Source organism: Pseudorasbora parva, chromosome 7 (genome assembly GCF_024679245.1).
Source record: "Pseudorasbora parva isolate DD20220531a chromosome 7, ASM2467924v1, whole genome shotgun sequence".
Lineage (NCBI taxonomy): Eukaryota > Metazoa > Chordata > Actinopteri > Cypriniformes > Gobionidae > Pseudorasbora > Pseudorasbora parva.
In genome coordinates, this window is record NC_090178.1 from 12175131 (window position 1) to 12193515 (window position 18385).

The 18385-nt window shown below is 37.6% G+C and overlaps 1 protein-coding gene across 1 annotated transcript; it reads right to left on the reverse strand.

Moving 5' to 3' along the window:
- Positions 1–2482: 2482 nt before the first annotated feature.
- On the reverse strand, positions 2483–8647 carry LOC137083617 (endothelin-2). Its single transcript, XM_067449569.1, has 5 exons — positions 7721–8647; positions 6790–6940; positions 5612–5725; positions 3127–3306; positions 2483–3011 (listed from the first exon to the last, which is right to left on the reverse strand). The coding sequence occupies exons 1-5, from the start codon at positions 7776–7778 to the stop codon at positions 2942–2944; spliced, it is 573 nt and encodes a 190-aa protein (XP_067305670.1). The 5' UTR covers positions 7779–8647; the 3' UTR covers positions 2483–2941.
- Positions 8648–18385: the final 9738 nt, after the last annotated feature.

Consider the following 18385-nt stretch of genomic DNA (forward strand, 5'->3'; position numbering starts at 1 on the left):
TTATTCAGTGATGACTTTTCCATTCAGTGTGCAGTTTACCATTACAACCATAACCCAAGAAGGCAAAGCAAAGCAAGGCAAGTTTATTTGTAAAGCACATTTCGTATCCAATGGCGGTTCAAAGTGCTTTACAAAGAAATGAATTAAAATAGTGATAACATATGCACGAGAAATAAGAATACCACGTGTAAGAATTAAAAATAAAAATAAGTATAATTAAAACGGTTGTAAAGAGAATAAAAATAAAATACACAATAGTGGTAAGAAATGAAATAAAATATCCTTTAGTTTACAGTCTACATACATACCATCCATCTTAAATAGAACACCTCTTATTCATTTCTTTCTCAAACACGTTCATAACATCCATTTCAATCACTATTCCCTGATTTTTACTCAGGAACTTTCTAGTTAAACCAATTTTTACTCATTACCGTCCCACAGATTTACACATACTCAAACCTAAACTAGAACTAAACCAGTCCGATTTATGAATAAATCATCTGAACAGTTTTGTGAAACAAAGTCACTGATTCATTTGAAACGCATGAATCGTTTGCTCATGAACGTCCTAATGAGAGTTGGGTAGAATTTTCAAACAGCCTATCACATGGCTTCAGAAGACTTGGAATATTGCGTATGAGTCATAAGACCTATTTTATTATACTTATATAATAAATTACCTAAACAAGTTGCCAGGAGAACAAACATTAAGGTGAGTAAATATAGACAGATTTATTATTGGGTGAAATATTCCTTTAAATGCCCCAGGTTCTTTTACCTGTGTTGCTCAATATTTGATGATTAAACGCAATTTTATCATACCAGCACAGTGATGTAATGTTGACATACATTTTCCTTGGTATTGTACTTCTAGTTATTTCACCATCAGTCATTGCGGCCCATTCATGCGGCTGCATTTCTGACACATACTAAACACATTTAATGAGCAGACATGGTGAGAGACCTTGAGGCAGTAAATGTTGTGCATTTGCTTAATGAATGTCTGGATTGGCATGATATGCATACAGCAGACAGAACAATGAAGTAATACAAGTCTTTTTTTCCAATTTAGGTGTACCATAGACTAAAACTAAGAATTAAATATTTAGGATAAGATTTTGGAAACTATATCCTTATGTGCACTGTTGGCCGATAATCTATCATGACAGGAAAATGGAAACCATCAGGACTGTTGTTCGCGCACTGCTATTGTCTACGCTGTTTCTTTCCCATGCGCCTGCAAGCTTCCTGTCTTATTCACCTGCATGCTCCACTAGAGTATATCTTTTACATCACAACAACATGTCGATATCTTCAAACTAATTACTTTTCAACCATGTACACACCCTTTGAGTTTTTATGCCAAGGTGCGTAGTCAACCGAAGAAACGGGCAGTGATCCAGGGCAATTATACCGTACGAACCTACGCATGTAAGAGATAAGGCCAAGTATGTTTTAACAGGAGGTGTCATTGTGAGCTACTTCATTTGCTGGAGAACAAGACTACAAGTTTACATACTTCAGAATTAGGGACAGAACAAAAACACTATAATAACTGTTATTTTAAAAGGAATTTATTAACATTTTTTTGGCTAACAAGAGATATCCGAAAAAAATTCAGAGTATGTGAAATAAAATAAATACATTAAGGAATACATACACATTTCATCATAATAATATAAAACATTAAAAAATCGCTGATGTATACAATTCTCTGCAGAATTCGTAGCAAATTAACTTCTAATGATATATTATGAAAGAAATGTAAGAGTACAAAATGAATGATAAAGTGCATATCTCGTGTACTCTATATTGTTAGCTCTTTAAAATGTTCCATTTAATGAATTTGTTAGGCAAGTTTAAATCTTTCTGTCTAACTTGTGGTCATAACTATACAGATTTCAACAGCATAACTGTTAAAGGTGAATGGATGTGAACAACAAGTGCACGGCTCATAGAAACTGGTCAATCGTATGCGGTACTCCCTAAAATCCCATTCTTATGTGGACTTTGAAAGGGCTTCCTGCAGAAAACACAAGTATTGCTGGTCACCTGTATATTTTGTCATTTATTGCTGGTCAACCATCTTTGCCACCTAAGCTTTTTCATGGCTGTGCAAACAAGTATTTACGACCAACATTATCCAACCTGGCAGAGAAGGAGGAAACTTACTTATCATACATCCATATATTTTTGTTGATAACATTCCAACTTAAATACTCCGTGGGTTGGGTGTTCAAAAATCCATTTGTCATATCGCAAGATGCCACCCATTTTGGTGTGACGCTTAATTTTAAACTATTGGTTATATCAGGTGAATATGTAATTTACCCATATATATGTTACCTTTTGTCTACCCTAATATATATATATATATATATATATATATATATATATATATATATATATATATATATATATATATATATATATATATAAAATTTTGTTTTTTTACATTTTTCACACTTTTCTTGTTTTTTCTCTATTTAAAATGAATGAATAGATTCAGGTCAGCTCCAATGTTACCAAAAATAGCAGAAGTGCAGTTTCTCGCATTCTGTGCTCTTCCAACTAAATTTTCTTCATTAGCACTTCGCCTGTCTCTTCCTGTTCAGACTTGGTGTTTTGGACTAGCTGTGATCCTTTCTGATAGTTTTAGTATAGCCACCTAGCTAACATCCTGTTTGCATTACAGGACAGTTGATAACACCTAACCCTCTTTTGTGCTGTCCCTCGGGTTCTTGCCCTCAACTCACTAAGATCTCCTTCACAACTCCCATTCTGTCTTAAACGTGCTTCAAAGGCCGTTTCCACAGGACTGTCCTCGATGAACACCGTTTCCAGATCACTGTGGATATATGTTCTGCTGCCCCAGGTTCCACAAGGGTCATCTTTTGTTCAAATGCTCGCACTCCTATCTCTCCTCGAGGTAAGGACTTCATCTGTAGCCAGGTTTACTAGCCTTGGATGTCTTTTCCATGGCCCTCGCTCTAGCCCTAACCAGGTTCCTGAAAAGTCACATGAATTTGCTGTAAGGGGTGCTTAATGAGGACACATTCACAGCTCTTTGAAAGAATAAGGTGTGTAAACATGAATTACATGATTTGTGCAATGTGGCCTTACCTAAGGAAGGTTATGACGTCTGACCGAGCCCCAAGGGAGGAAGACTTCCCTAAAACCAGAACTCCTGGACTAGCATTTTCAGAGTTATTTAGGGCGGTCAGGTGATCTGAATTGGGTTGTTCCTGTTTTTCACGCACAGGTTCAGATGGGTACACCAGCACGATGGCAGAGTTTTCAGAGCTTGGAGAAATGTGCACAAAATTTGTCAAAACCAATTCTTTGCTGTAAATGCATCAAATGACTGCTATAACAATCAATTATAAGTCAAATCTGTAGCTACTAAATGCAGATTACAAGTAACAGTCAAACTAACCTTTGGAAAAACAAGCTACAAACACAAACCTAGACTATTTATACGCTCTTTATATTTTCTAAATGCATCTCAAAAGTTCTTACTGTAAACTATTTTGGTGAAATGACAGACCTCTCTCTGGTCATATACTGGACTTCTCTAATCATTTAGGGAATTCACCCAAAAATGAAAATTCTGTCATTAATTAACCTCATGTTAACCCACTTAAGACATCCGCATTGGAGACTGATATTTTTTTAAATAAGGTGGTAAATTATTATTGCGTCGCTTCATAAAATTCACTAGAGTGACATGGATTACTTTTATGAAGTCTTTACTACCTTTCTGGGGCTTGAAAGTGATAAGTCACGTTTCCACCAAAATAAACCGGAAAAAATTGTCCTGGACACTTTTCCCATTATTATTATGGGATTATTTTTTAAACTCCATTGTTGATTCAAATAGCAAACAACTCTTACTGCAATCACCATAGTGGACTTTTAAAAAGGGTGGTTGAAATAAAACGCTGCGTGGAGTCATCCAATCAAAATGCTGGGTGAACTCAATCAATCAGCAGTGCCCAAGTCCCAACCCTGAAAGTTCCTTTGAAGAAGTACTACCTCGCGAGCGGGGACTTTCTGAGGGGCACATTTTTAGCTAGAACTTTATTTCAACCTTGGTCCCTGCGGTTGAAACACACAGAGTACCACCCCAAAGTCCCTAGCTCCAAGGAAAAGATCCTGCTGTGGAAACACAGCTATAGTTGTGTAGACTGTCAATACAGGAACAGAAAGCTCTTCGATTTTATTTCACAAGCAAGATGAAAGAGTAAAATAAAAGTATGCAAATTAGGCATGCTGTCCGAGGAGATGGCTTCAAGCTCTGTATTTGGCCCGAACCCAGAGTACTCCCCCCTATCCCTGACTGCCACAGGAACCCACCAGAGTGATGAGTTGTTAATAAAACAGCATTAAAAACATCTTCATTTGTGTTCCGAAGCGAAAGTCTTACGGGTTTGAAACGGCATGAGGGTGAGTAATTATTGACAGAATTTTCCTTTTTGAGTGAACTAACCCTTTAATTTATATCAACAGCACAACTATACAACACAACTATAAAGATAGTAACACAGATGAATCATTAAAATCACTTTCAGAATGTTTTCTTTCAAGCTGATGAATAATAAAACACTGGCAGCCAATCAAAATCCACCTTGGGCATTGACCATGAGCATTTAAAGCAGCATACTAAATAACTGCAGCGCATACGCCTAATGAACATCATATTGTAAAGATCTGTAGGTGTTGATGATAATATAGTTATTGCTATAGTTGTCATTCTTGGTCTGAATGGGCTTTAACTCCCCAACACTGTCCTACGCTGCTTGGCTGGTCTAAAGGTGATGATACATGGGGCAATTTTTGAGCAATGTTGCTTGGGCCCTTTCCTATTGAGAATGTGAAACGAATTTGGATACTTCAAATCGGTCGTGGACCCTGCGTCTTACCGGGTTGCCATTTACCATTTATGGCAAAACTGCTCAAAAATGTGCCCGATGTATTATCACCATTACAGTAGGTTTCCCAGTTTGACCAAGTTGATGTTCAGCTGGTTTTATGTAGTCCTAGCCTGACTAGGTAAGACCAGATAAAAATAGGTTAAATCCCTTTAAAACCAGGCTGCTAAACCAGCTGCCCAGCCTTGGAGACAGACAAACAGCTGGTTTTATCTGTTTTTCTTAGCAAAACAGTTTTTGTGGCAGTGTCAATCAATCTTCTATCTGGTCGTCATAACAACAGATTACAACTCAACTGCATCATTTATGAATTCATTACAGTGGTTAAAATCTGATAAGCAGCTTTATTGACTAAGCAGCCAGTCATGATGACAAACTTTTTTTTTTTTTTCTTGCGGGATCAAATAGCGGCCATAGCCTGAAAGCCTCTGACTCATTAGATGAAACTCTCTATTTTAGTAATCCCAATTCAAAAGCATTTCACTTGTCATATAATTTGGATTCTCCAACTGTGTTTGTTTGGTATCACCTCACACCCTAATGACAACTCCACACCCTAAACGAGAACACCCTTACAGTAAAAATAGCCTTCCAAAGAAGAATACTAATGACTTCCCACAAACGTGCATGGGACGTTACGTTGACTGGACGTTATGCAGATGAGGGATGAGATTTACCTGTAGTGGCAGAAGCCATTGCATGTCCGATCTGCAGGGTTGGTGCAAAAGCAGCGGCCTGCAGACCTACGGCGGCGAGCCAATGGACTGCCCAGTCCATACACAGTGGTCTTACTGCGGATGAGACACCCAGAGCATCCAGTCATTAACTCATCAGAAACAAATAAACTACAATGGGACTGCTTAAGCTTTGTACTGTACTTTGGACTGTTTAAGCTTTAAAGGGTTAGTTCACCCAAAAATAAAATGTATGTCATTAACTCCTCACACTAATGTTGGTCCACACACGTAAGACCTCCGTTCATCTTCAGAACACAGTTTAAGATATTTTATATTTAGTCCAAGAGTGTATGCACTGTACTGTCCATGTGCAGAAAGGGAATAAAACATAATCAAAGTAGTCCATATGTGACATCAGTTAGTTAGTTTGAATCTTTTGAAGCATTGAAAATACATTTTGGTCCAAAAATAACAAAAACTACAACTTTATTCAGCATTGTCTTCTCTTCCGCGTTTGGGTTAAATCCTCAAATAAAGATTCAAACGGTCATGAATCAGCGGCTTGATTCATGATTAGGATCGCGTGGCAAACTGCTGAAATCACGTGACATTGGCGAGCCGAATCATTGATTGATTCACTGATTCACAACCGTTTGAATCTTTATTTGAGAATTGAACACAAACAAGGAAGAGTAGAAAATGCTGAATAAAGTCGTAGTTTTGTTATTTTTGGATCAAAATGTATTTTCGATGCTTTAAGAGATTCAAGTTAACTAACTGATGTCACATATGGACTACTTTGATGATGTTTTTATTCCCATGGACAGTAAAGTGGGCATACACTTGCATATACTCTTGGACTAAATATAAAATATCTTAACTGTGTTCTGTAGATGAACGGAGGTCTTACGGGTGTGGAACAACATTAGGGTGAGTCATTAATGACATACATTTCATTTTTGGGTAAACTAACCCTTTAAGCATGAGAATTGCAATCAGTGCCAAAAGTAGAAACAGCAATAAAATGCTAAATAACTCAAAAGTGAATCTACAAAAGAACTCTCATTAAAGTCACAGATTTGTTTGACTCTTAATATGATGTTTCCTTTCACACATCGGAGCCAGTAAAGAGTCTTTGCATTGGTAATGATTTACTTGCATGAGGTTTTAGCACTCACCTTGGTGTGTTCACCCAGATGATGTCCAGATGGCAGAAATAGTGGCATTCTGAGTCCAGCTGGTTGTTGCAGGAGCAGCGTTTGTTCCTGACCCTATGAGTTGCAGACGGGTCCTTCGGGTCAGTCTGGGGCACTAGAGGCAACCCCCAGCCTGTAGACAAGGATATATATTGCAGTCCATAAACTTCCCATAATCATTCTGGGCCAAAAAGCTCCAGCAGAGACTGCATGAGTGTTGGAGAAATGATGAGCCTTGTACACCACATTACATTCTCAGAAGAAAAGGTTCTACCTTAAAAGGTTCTATTGGCGAACCTTTTAGGGGTTCCAAATACATAGCGCCGATAGAACCTTTTACCTTTTCTTCTAAGAGTGTATTATTACACCTTTATGATTTTGTTTTATTACTTCACCCACTGCTCTCCGTTATCTCATGTAATAACAAACAAGGTTTCAGACGTTTGATCTCTTAATGAATCGCGGGCAACTTTAAAGTTCAGAGCTATTCACACACATCTGTGCCGAGTTGTCAATTTTGGCTTTAATTGTCAACGCTGAGGTAACCGATTAGTACAAAATGAATATGGGTCCCCTACTGTGTTCACATATTTTTAGACATGCGATTAAAATAATAATCAGAACCAAATTCATTATCATTATGCTGTCATTTCATAAGGTGCAGAACATTGAGAGTATAAATGTTTAGTCCAAAGTCAAAATAATGAGAATGAAAATGAAAGCAAAAATAATTTTTTATCAAGTAAATCAATTCATAATTGAACAAAGCCTAATTAAAACATATATAAAAAAACATAATATTATATAGATTTACATATTGCATATCTAGTCTCTTTTGAATTGCTTTCAGTTCATTAAATATAGAAAATAATAAATAACACATTAAATATAACACAAACAAAACATGTTTTACCATCATGAAGAGTTGTGTACAAGCTCAAAATGAAGATCAGAGTAGTTCTCGATTCCATGTTGCAATACAAAGACGTCCAGATGTTCACCTAAGCAATTCCAATAGAGCTCACTCAGCTGCAGGTGCTTGTCTAATGTTGAACCGTCCTGTTTGGCCACACTTATAGTGTGTGATATGCACCACCCCCGTATGGGTGGTATTACACAACTCCAGAAGTCTTAGCACCCTGCAACATTCAGCAAACGGGGTTACTGGATTCTTTTGGAGGAAGAGACCCGAGGTCTAAAACTATAAGGACTGATAGTAAATAATCTTCATCTTTCTTGCCTCAAATTAAAGAATGTGGATCTAAACTGACTAATGGGACTCAGTGGTGGGAAGAGGGATGCTATGGATGGCTAGAAGGAAAAGAGGAGTCACAAAGGATATCAGCAGATTTGCTGCTTTGCATGAATTCTGCATGCACTTTGCAGGGAAAGACAGCGTCCCGTGGAAAGAAGGAACCTTCTGGTGTGTAGCTCATGTCTCTGGGTTCCAGGTGTGGAAAGGTGCTTCCTGTGCCCTCTGGTCACTATTTATTTCTGGTTACACAAATTAGTCACAGATATGAAAACATAATTCAAAATTAATTTGATTATTTTGTGTTGCCGCATAGAGGTGCCAGCATAAACCAATACATTTGATTCAGATATTAAAGAGCTGCTGTGACACTTCTCATAAAAAAAGTTCAATATGAATCAGCTTATTTCACATTGAGCTATAAATCATTCACTTAAGGCTATACCCCTTATATTTTCCAATCAACTCAGGTGACTATTTTATCTAATATTTTAATGTTTCTGGACAATAATCAGAATAATTATTACAGTCAACTAAAACCATACACCAAAAACTTTTTGTAACTTGAAAAACAAAAACAAAACAATCAACAACAACAACCTGAAAATCAAATATAACAAACTTTTTTTTTCTTTTTTTCTTTTTTTTACTCAAGTTGTTGCCATGAAATAATTCTCATTTTTATCTAGGCCTATTTAAACTTGAGGTGCTAAAATATTTTTGTAAAAGTTTAAAATCAAAGGTAATTAACAAAAACTATATAGACATAAAATTGTTTTTTTTTTTTAAAAAGACAAACATAGACATACATACACAACAAAATTAGTAAAAATAAAACTGTAACTAAAATGAAAAATCATAGTCAAAATATGAATAAAGACTCACAGTTTCACAGACAAGGCTAAAAGGGTTAGTTCACCCAAAAATGAAAATGATTTCATTAGTTACTCACCCTCATGTCGTTGGACACCCGTAAGACCTTCGTTCATCATCAGAAAGGCTTCAGAAAGGCCTCCATTGGCATTCAGTACATTTCTACTCACAAGACCCATAAACGCACTAAACACATCGATACAAAGTCCATCTCACTACAGTGGCTGTACAAAATAGTTAAAGGGGGGGTGAAATGCTGTTTCATGCATACTGAGCTTTTTACACTGTTAAAGACTTGGATTCCCATCCTAAACATAGACAAAGTTTCAAAAACTAATGTTGGACGTTTGATGGAGTATTTCTGTGTTAAAAATACTCCTTCCGGTTTCTCACAAGTTTCGGAGAGTTTTTTTCGAGTATGGGTCGACTTGACGTTAATAGAACGGAAGGTCCTTGTATGGGCCGTACGTGCTCTGCTCCTGGTAGGGTGCGCGCGCGCACGTGACTAGAGGCGAGAGAGCAAATGCACGCCCATAAACACTCGCTCAGCTGCAGATCCAGTCGTCCGTGAACACTAATGTCGGTTATAGTCCGCACCGCGCTCCACTTCATTCCTCCAATTTGACATTAAGCGACTTCAACGCTTCAGCACAGCATTCCGGGAAGGCAGCGCTGCATTTGAACCGTTTTGAACGCAGAAATGCTTCAGTCGCATCGCAAAGTGGATCTCCACACTCCAAGAAGTGTGTTTTTGACGGAGCGGTCCCAGCGATAAAGGTTCGGTCCTGCTTTGGAAGCAGCCGGTGAGTGAAACTGCTTCAAATGTCTGTGCTGTTGCTTATCGTCACGTGAGTAAACATCAGTAAACGACACGATCGCGTGCTTCGTCATTCAAATGCGCTAACGGACTCTATTGTTGTTCTATGTATAACGTTACACTAGTCTGACGTGCAAAACTGTTTTGCTTGCTTCTAAGGTTTAGTCACATACAATAGTCCATAAACCGAATCATGTCCTCATAAACTGCGAGTAAAGACACACAAATGTTGACAGGCCACTAAATACAGTACATACAACAGAGACGGACGTTCTGCTGTTGCTGTTTCTATTTCAGCCTCCGAATTAGATTCTGGATCATATCTATTAGCTGAGATCGATAGCCATGGGTTTCTCCACGCTTGAGGACGTCACCACTTTGCGCTCTCGTCATTCTTTAGCTCCGCCCACTCGATACGCCTCCAGGCGCTCTGTTTTTTCCGGAAAGACTCCGTACAGCCCATATTTCTTTTACAAATATAATAAAACTAAAGACTTTTCGGAGATATGAAGGATGCAATACTACTCTATAGGTACTCAAGATTGACATGAGAATGACTGAAATTGAACTTAGTGAACTTAGTGCCTTTATGGGTCTTGTGAGTGGGAATGTACTGAATGCCAATGGAGGTCTTTCTGAAGCCTTTCTCAGCCATCAGCTTTTAACAGAAATATCTTCATTTGTGTTCCGAAGATGAACAAAGGTCTTACAGGTGTCCAACAACATGAGGGTGAGTAATTAATGAAATCATTTTCATTTTTGGGTGAACTAACCCTTTAAGCTAGTCCAAGACTAAAAAGCATGTTTAAGCCGTTTTAACTGAAAGCTATTAGCCTAGAAATCTAGACGCACCCTAGCGGCAGCAAATTTTATCTGCCCGCAAGTGTCATCTAGGAACTCTCAATACCCTTCTGAGCTGTATTCCCCTCACTCTGGACGGGCCAACCACATCGTGTATAGAGTCGGCGGGCGGGGCCATAATGACGACGGCCGAGTTGCGTTTGCGTGTTACTAATAAACACAGAAACTGGCGAACGGCGGTCTTTCGAATCAGCTTTGACCACGAATCTGGAAGACTTTGAGTTCAGCTTTTCTCTGAGAAAAGAACAAAGAACGGCACTGAAGTCATTCTTAAAAAGGGAGGATGTGTTCGGAGTTTAGCCGACCGGATACGGTGAATGTTTAATCTGTCAACGAGCTCTGTTTCACCTTCGTAGCTCTGGTTGGTGTACCGCTATCCTATCGTGTGCAGAGGGAGTTTGAAAGACAACCGTTTATCCCGCCCCTCGGATTGAGCCCTGTCTATGGTGAGTTTCCAGACCAGACATCTTGATGTGGCTCTGGCTTGTCAGGCTAGAAAGCTATACTTGCACTAACAGATCTTAAAATATGCTTCTCAAACTATTCCTGAACCAGTTTTGCTTTGTGGCAGGGCACATTATCCTGCTGAAAGAGGCCACAGCCACCAGGGAATACCGCTTTAATGAAAGGTGTACATGTTCTGCAACAATGCTTAGGAAGGTGGTACATGTCAAAGTAACATCCACAGGGAATGCAGGATCCAAGGTTTCCCGGCAGAACATCGCCCAAAGCATCACACTTCCTCCTTCGGCTTGCCTTCATCCCATAGTGCATCCTGGTGCCATGTGTTCCCCAGGTAAGCAACACACACACACCCAGCCATCCATGTGATGTAATAAAACATAATTTATCAGACCAGGCCGCCTTCTTCCATTGCTCCGTGGTCCAGTTCTGATTCTCACATGCCCACTGTTAGTGCTTTCGGTGGTGGACAGGGGTCAGCATGGGCACCCTGACTGGTGTGCGGCTATGCAGCCCCATACCCACCATATGCGTTGAGTATTCCGACACCTTTCTATCAGAACCAGCATTAACTTCTTGAGCAATTTGAGCTACAGTAGCTCATCTGTTTGATCGGACCACACAGGCCAGCCTTTCCTCCCCACGTGCATCAATGAGCCTTGGCCACTACTGCCCCTGTCGCTGGTTCACCACTGTTCCTTCCTCCTATTTTGATAGATACTGACCACTGCAGAGCAAGAACACACAAGAGTCATGTAGCCATCACAGTTTGGCCCTTGTCAAATTCACTCAAATATTTTCATGTTTCTAACACATCAACTTTGAGGACAAAATGTTCACTTGCTGCCTAATAAATCAACCCACTAACAGGTGCTGTGATGAAGAGATAATCAGTGTTATTCACTTCACCTGTCCTATACACCGTCTGGTTGGTGTATATAGTTAGATGTTGAACTCAAGAACAATTGAGTGCCACTGCACTGTCAAAGAAATCTGCCTTAAGGGAACTGGGTATGAGCCATGTTCATCAGCACATGAGCTTTTGGGTTTCCGTGATGGTTTGCCGTGACCCGTGCAAAGATAAGACATGGGGCACATAGCCTCGCGGGTATCGGACCGAGTTTGCAAATGCAGCCTCCTATAGCGTGGGATGTGCTCACATTGTCCATTGACAGCGCTTTTTCCAGCACACTTTTTGTATGGCGAGTCACCATTGTGGCTAATGCAAATGATTCAAAACATCACCTCACCACATACTTTGATTAAAATGTTTTATCATTTGTGTCATAAAACAGAGATGCGAGTTTGCTAAAGCACTTCTCTCATCGCTGCTGAGAAAAGTCCCTCATGCTGATAGGAATATTAATATGGAAATCTTATTGAATTACTAATCAGTGCTGGACGTACAGATTGCATACATTATCCCACACTCAGATGGAAAGATTTTATGAACTGCAAATATTTCGTATTGCAAAGGACAGAACACTTTAAATCCCTTTTATAGTTGACAGTCCAAAAATGGACTTGAAAACTTAAATTTTTCGCTCGTTTGCATCCAGTTCAAATGTTTTTTGGCTCTCGTATATGTTATTTATGAGCAAGAAATGATCTTTAGCAGACATATGGCTGGAAGTTTTCTTCTCAGCACTGCCAAATCCTATCTTCTGCAGATGGATGAAAGAATATGCGACACTGTGGAGGAAGTCACTGCAGAGTGATAGAACACATTCCTCTGCATTCCACAGACAGAGGAAATGTGCTCATCCCTCCAAAATCCTATCATGTTCTTTCCGGTCTCTTCCTTCAGCCCATGTTCATCAGAGAGCTGAGAGCGGAGTCAACGGAGATTAAAGACACTTGTTACATTTTTAGCTTCTTTACAATTCTTGAAGAACCAAGCAAGAATACTTAACACAGAATATGAACATTTTCTTTATAATGAACTTTAGGGCACAGCTCTTTGGAATACTTGATTCTGATCGAGCAGTCATTGTATTGCAGTCAAATATTTGTATTAATTAAAAATATTATAATCACAGCTCAAGTGATTTCCTAGATAGCTGTGCTATAGTTGTCTCTCAGAAAATTAAGTCTTTTTCTTTTCATGTAATCATCTCAAATCAGCATTTCAAGTAGCCATGTAATGAGCTTGATAAATGTGCAGATAGTCAGGGAAACTGACTACACTATCCTTCACTTATTTACATATTTTGATGAATATACCATTCAAATGTTTAGACTCTGTAAATAGTTTTTGAAAAATGTCTCTTAATTACCACCAAGGCTACATTTATTTGATCAAAAATACAATAAAACTAGCAATACAACAGTAATAATGTGAAACATTTTTGCAATTTATTTATATTATAATAATATATTATACAATGTAATTTATTCTTGTGGTGGCAGAATTTTCAGCATCATTACTCCAGTCTCCAGTGTCACATAATCCTTCAGAAATCATTGCAATATGATGACTTGGCGCTCAACATTTATGATTATCATCAATGCTGAAAACAGGTTTGCTGCTTAATATTTATGTGGATTCTTTGATTATTAAAAATAAATTGTAAAATTATTTACGGTCACATTTATATCTGTTTAGTGTATCCCTGCTGAATAAAATAGAAATAAAAATCTTACTGACCAAACTGCGTTTAATAAGTGTAATATTTAACCTGTAGTTAAACGGGTTAAAAATACTTGAAACACATGAGGATATATAATGATTAAATATATTTATGAAACCAGTGAAAATATTCAGTGACTAATAAAAAGTGATATCTAAATGTAGCGTACTCATATTTTACATCTATTGATACTACGTCACATTAAACCAAATAAAAAAGAATTTATTGATTCTAAAATCCATTTGTACTTGAACTTCCTGTTCCGGGCATCCGTTTTATTGAAAAAGCAGGTACTCCCTGATAGATGCACACAAGCACATGGTGTGCCCACGCTGGCAGTGCGGAGGGAGGCGTAGTATTAGCACTTAGATGCTGTTAGAGTGTCTTTGTCCCTTCTTCCCATTTGTTTATTTTTAATTATAGTCTTTCTTTATTAACCCTTCGACCTGTCTATGCACTTTTTAAAAATATACTTTCCATCCTCAACCTCCCTCTGTCAACGATATTATTTTGAGCTCTACCTTCAAGTAGTTTGACTTTGTTTCTTTCTAATACATTTACACACACACACACACACACACACACACACACACACACACACACACACACACACACACACACACACACACACACACACACACACACACACACACACACACACACACACACACACACACACACACACACACACACACACACACACACACACGTCCTTTTTCAAACCCATCTTGTGGGTTTTCTCCCAAAAAGCTCTTGCTTTAGTGTCACCTGACCACGAAACCAGGCCCTTTTTGAAATGCCAGTCGTTTTTGACAACCGAATATGCTGGAGTTTGTTTTTGGATGAGCTAGGAGGATTTTTCTTGAAACCCTGCCAATCTTTTTTGGAGGTTTCTGATGATATAGATACGTCCCCTTCCAAGCAGATTTATAACATCTTTAGTTGATTGGAAGTTTGTCCCTGATGGTGGAAATGGGTTTTCAGTGTTTTAACTATTTTTGTCTTACAGCCACTTTCTATTTTTTGAAGCATCTGCACATCAAAATATGTGGTTTTACTCAATGTGATGACTGATTATTCATTTTTATTATAATTATCAAAATAATTTTTTATTCAGAGGAATTTTCCCCCTCATATTTATACTCGTGTGAAACAGGAGGTCATGTCTGGACAATTTCATGCTCCTAGTCACCCTGGTGTGCTCAAAATGTAAATAGGAATGGGAATATGCTTCAGAGATATTTTACTGGTACGAATTTCTAGGGGTGCGAACTGAGAAATGTTTTTTTTTAATTATTATTTAATGTGTTTTCCCCCACTTCAAAATGTTTTAAATAAAATATCCAAAGGATAAACAATGCATATTTATTTTCAAATACTCTTCTTTGCTCATATTTACCAAGGGTGCCAATATTACGGGAGGGCACTATGTATGTATGTATGTATGTATGTATGTATTCATGTATGTATGTATGTATGTATGTATGTATGTATGTATGTATGTATGTATGTATGTATGTATGTATGTATGTATGTATGTATGTATGTATGTATGTATGTATGTATGTATGTATGTATGTATGTATGTATGTATGTATGTATGTAAGTATGTATGTATGTATGTATGTATGTATGTACGTACGTACGTATGTATTCATGTATGTATGTATGTATGTATGTATGTATGTATGTATGTATGTATGTATGTATGTATGTATGTATGTATGTATGTATGTATGTATGTATGTATGTATGTAAGTATGTATGTATGTATGTATGTATGTATGTACGTACGTACGTACGTACGTACGTACGTACGTACGTACGTACGTACGTATGTATGTATGTATGTATGTATGTATGTATGTATGTATGTATGTATGTATGTATGTATGTATGTACGTATGTATGTACGTATGTATGTATGTATGTATGTATGTATGTATGTATGTATGTATGTATTCATGTATGTATGTATGTATGTATTCATGTATGTATGTACAGTCTTGTATGTATGTATGTATTCATGTTGGTATGTACAGTCTTGTATGTATGTATGTATGTATGTATGTATGTACAGTCTTGTATGTATGTATGTATGTATGTATGTATGTATGTATGTATGTATGTATGTATGTATGTATGTATGTATGTATGTATGTATGTATGTATGTATGTATGTATGTATGTATGTATGTATGTATGTATGTATGTATGTATGTATTCATGTATGTATGTATGTATGTATGTATGTATGTATGTACGTATGTATGTATGTATTAATGTATGTATGTATGTATTCATGTATGTATGTATGTATGTATTCATGTATGTATGTACAGTCTTGTATGTATGTATGTATTCATGTATGTATGTACAGTCTTGTATGTATGTATGTATTCATGTATGTATGTACTATCTACAGTCTACATACATACATAAATACATACATACATACATACAGTCTTGTTCAAAATAATAGCAGTACAATGTGACTAAACAGAATAATCAAGGTTTTTAGTATATTTTTTATTGCTACGTGGCAAACAAGTTACCAGTAGGTTCAGTAGATTCTCAGAAAACAAACAAGACCCAGCATTCATGATATGCACGCTCTTAAGGCGGTGCAATTGGGCAATTAGTTGAAAGGGGTGTGTTCAAAAAAATAGCAGTGTCTACCTTTGACTGTACAAACTCAAAATTATTTTGTACAAACATTTTTTTTTCTGGGATTTAGCAATCCTGTGAATCACTAAACTAATATTTAGTTGTATGACCACAGTTTTTTAAAACTGCTTGACATCTGTGTGGCATGGAGTCAACCAACTTGTGGCACCTCTCAGCTGTTATTCCACTCCATGATTCTTTAACAACATTCCACAATTCATTCACATTTCTTGGTTTTGCTTCAGAAACAGCATTTTTGATATCACCCCACAAGTTCTCAATTGGATTAAGGTCTGGAGATTGGGCTGGCCACTCCATAACATTAATTTTGTTGGTTTGGAACCAAGACTTTGCCCGTTTACTAGTGTGTTTTGGGTCATTGTCTTGTTGAAACAACCATTTCAAGGGCATGTCCTCTTCAGCATAGGGCAACATGACCTCTTCAAGTATTTTAACATATGCAAACTGATCCATGATCCCTGGTATGCGATAAATAGGCCCAACACCATAGTAGGAGAAACATGCCCATATCATGATGCTTGCACCTCCATGCTTCACTGTCTTCACTGTGTACTGTGGCTTGAATTCAGAGTTTGGGGGTCGTCTCACAAACTGCCTGTGGCCCTTGGACCCAAAAAGAACAATTTTACTCTCATCAGTCCACAAAATGTTACTCCATTTCTCTTTAGGCCAGTTGATGTGTTCTTTGGCAAATTGTAACCTCTTCTGCACATGCCTTTTTTTTAACAGAGGGACTTTGCGGGGGATTCTTGAAAATAGATTAGCTTCACACAGACGTCTTCTAACTGTCACAGTACTTACAGGTAACTCCAGACTGTCTTTGATCATCCTGGAGGTGATCATTGGCTGAGCCTTTGCCATTCTGGTTATTCTTCTATCCATTTTGATGGTTGTCTTCCGTTTTCTTCCACGTCTCTCTGGTTTTGCTCTCCATTTTAAGGCATTGGAGATCATTTTAGCTGAACAGCCTATCATTTTTTTTGCACCTCTTTATAGGTTTTCCCCTCTCTAATCAACTTTTTAATCAAAGTACGCTGTTCTTCTGAACAATGTCTTGAACGACCCATTTTCCTCAGCTTTCAAATGCATGTTCAACAAGTGTTGGCTTCATCCTTAAATAGGGGCCACCTGATTCACACCGGTTTCTTCACAAAATTGATGACCTCAGTGATTGAGTGCCACACTGCTATTTTTTGAACACACCCCTTTCAACTAATTCAACTAATTGCCCAATTGCACAGCCTTAAGAGCGTGCATATCATGAATGCTGGGTCTCATTTGTTTTCTGAGAATCTACTGAACCTACTGGTAACTTGTTTGCCACGTAGCAATAAAAAATATACTAAAAACCTTGATTATTCTGGTTAGTCACATTGTACTGCTATTATTTTGAACAAGACTGTATGTATTCATGTATGTATGTATGTATGTATTCATGTATGTATGTATGTATGTATGTATGTATGTATGTATGTATGTATGTATGTATGTATGTATGTATGTATGTATGTATGTATGTATGTATGTATGTTTGTGTGAATGTATATACATACATACATACATACATGCATACATCACATTGAGTAAAACCAAATATTCTGATGTGCAGATGCTTTAAAAAATAGAAAGTGGCTGTAAGACAAAAATAGTTAAAACACTGAAAACCCATTTCAACTAAAGATGTTACAAATCTGCTTAGAAGGGGACGTATCTATATCATCAGAAAGCCCCCCAAAAAAGATTGGGAGGGTTTCAAGAAAAATCCTACTAGCTCATCCAAAAACAAACTCCAATGGAGACCATGCCTCGGCAGGTCATGGCTGTTTTGGCAGCAAAAGAGGGACAGACAGTATTTTGATAATTATAATAAAAATGAATAAATTCACAAATAAAGAACAGTTTCAGTTTCAAATTGACTGGTTACTACAATTATGAAAAATGTATAAATAAACTTGTCCTGTGTTGTATAAAGACAATACTGAGGGTCAGTGTCAG

What these genes read in the sequence shown, in the direction of transcription:
- LOC137083617 (XM_067449569.1), bottom strand. Translation starts at nt 7,778, where the DNA reads ATGGAATCGAGAACTACTCTGATCTTCATTTTGAGCTTGTACACAACT. An exon ending in ATCTGGGTGAACACACCAAG is followed by an intron (nt 5,726 to 6,789) that starts GTGAGTGCTAAA and finishes TCTCATCCGCAG; the next exon opens with TAAGACCACTGTGTATGGAC. An exon ending in AATGGCTTCTGCCACTACAG is followed by an intron (nt 3,307 to 5,611) that starts GTAAATCTCATC and finishes CATTTCTCCAAG; the next exon opens with CTCTGAAAACTCTGCCATCG.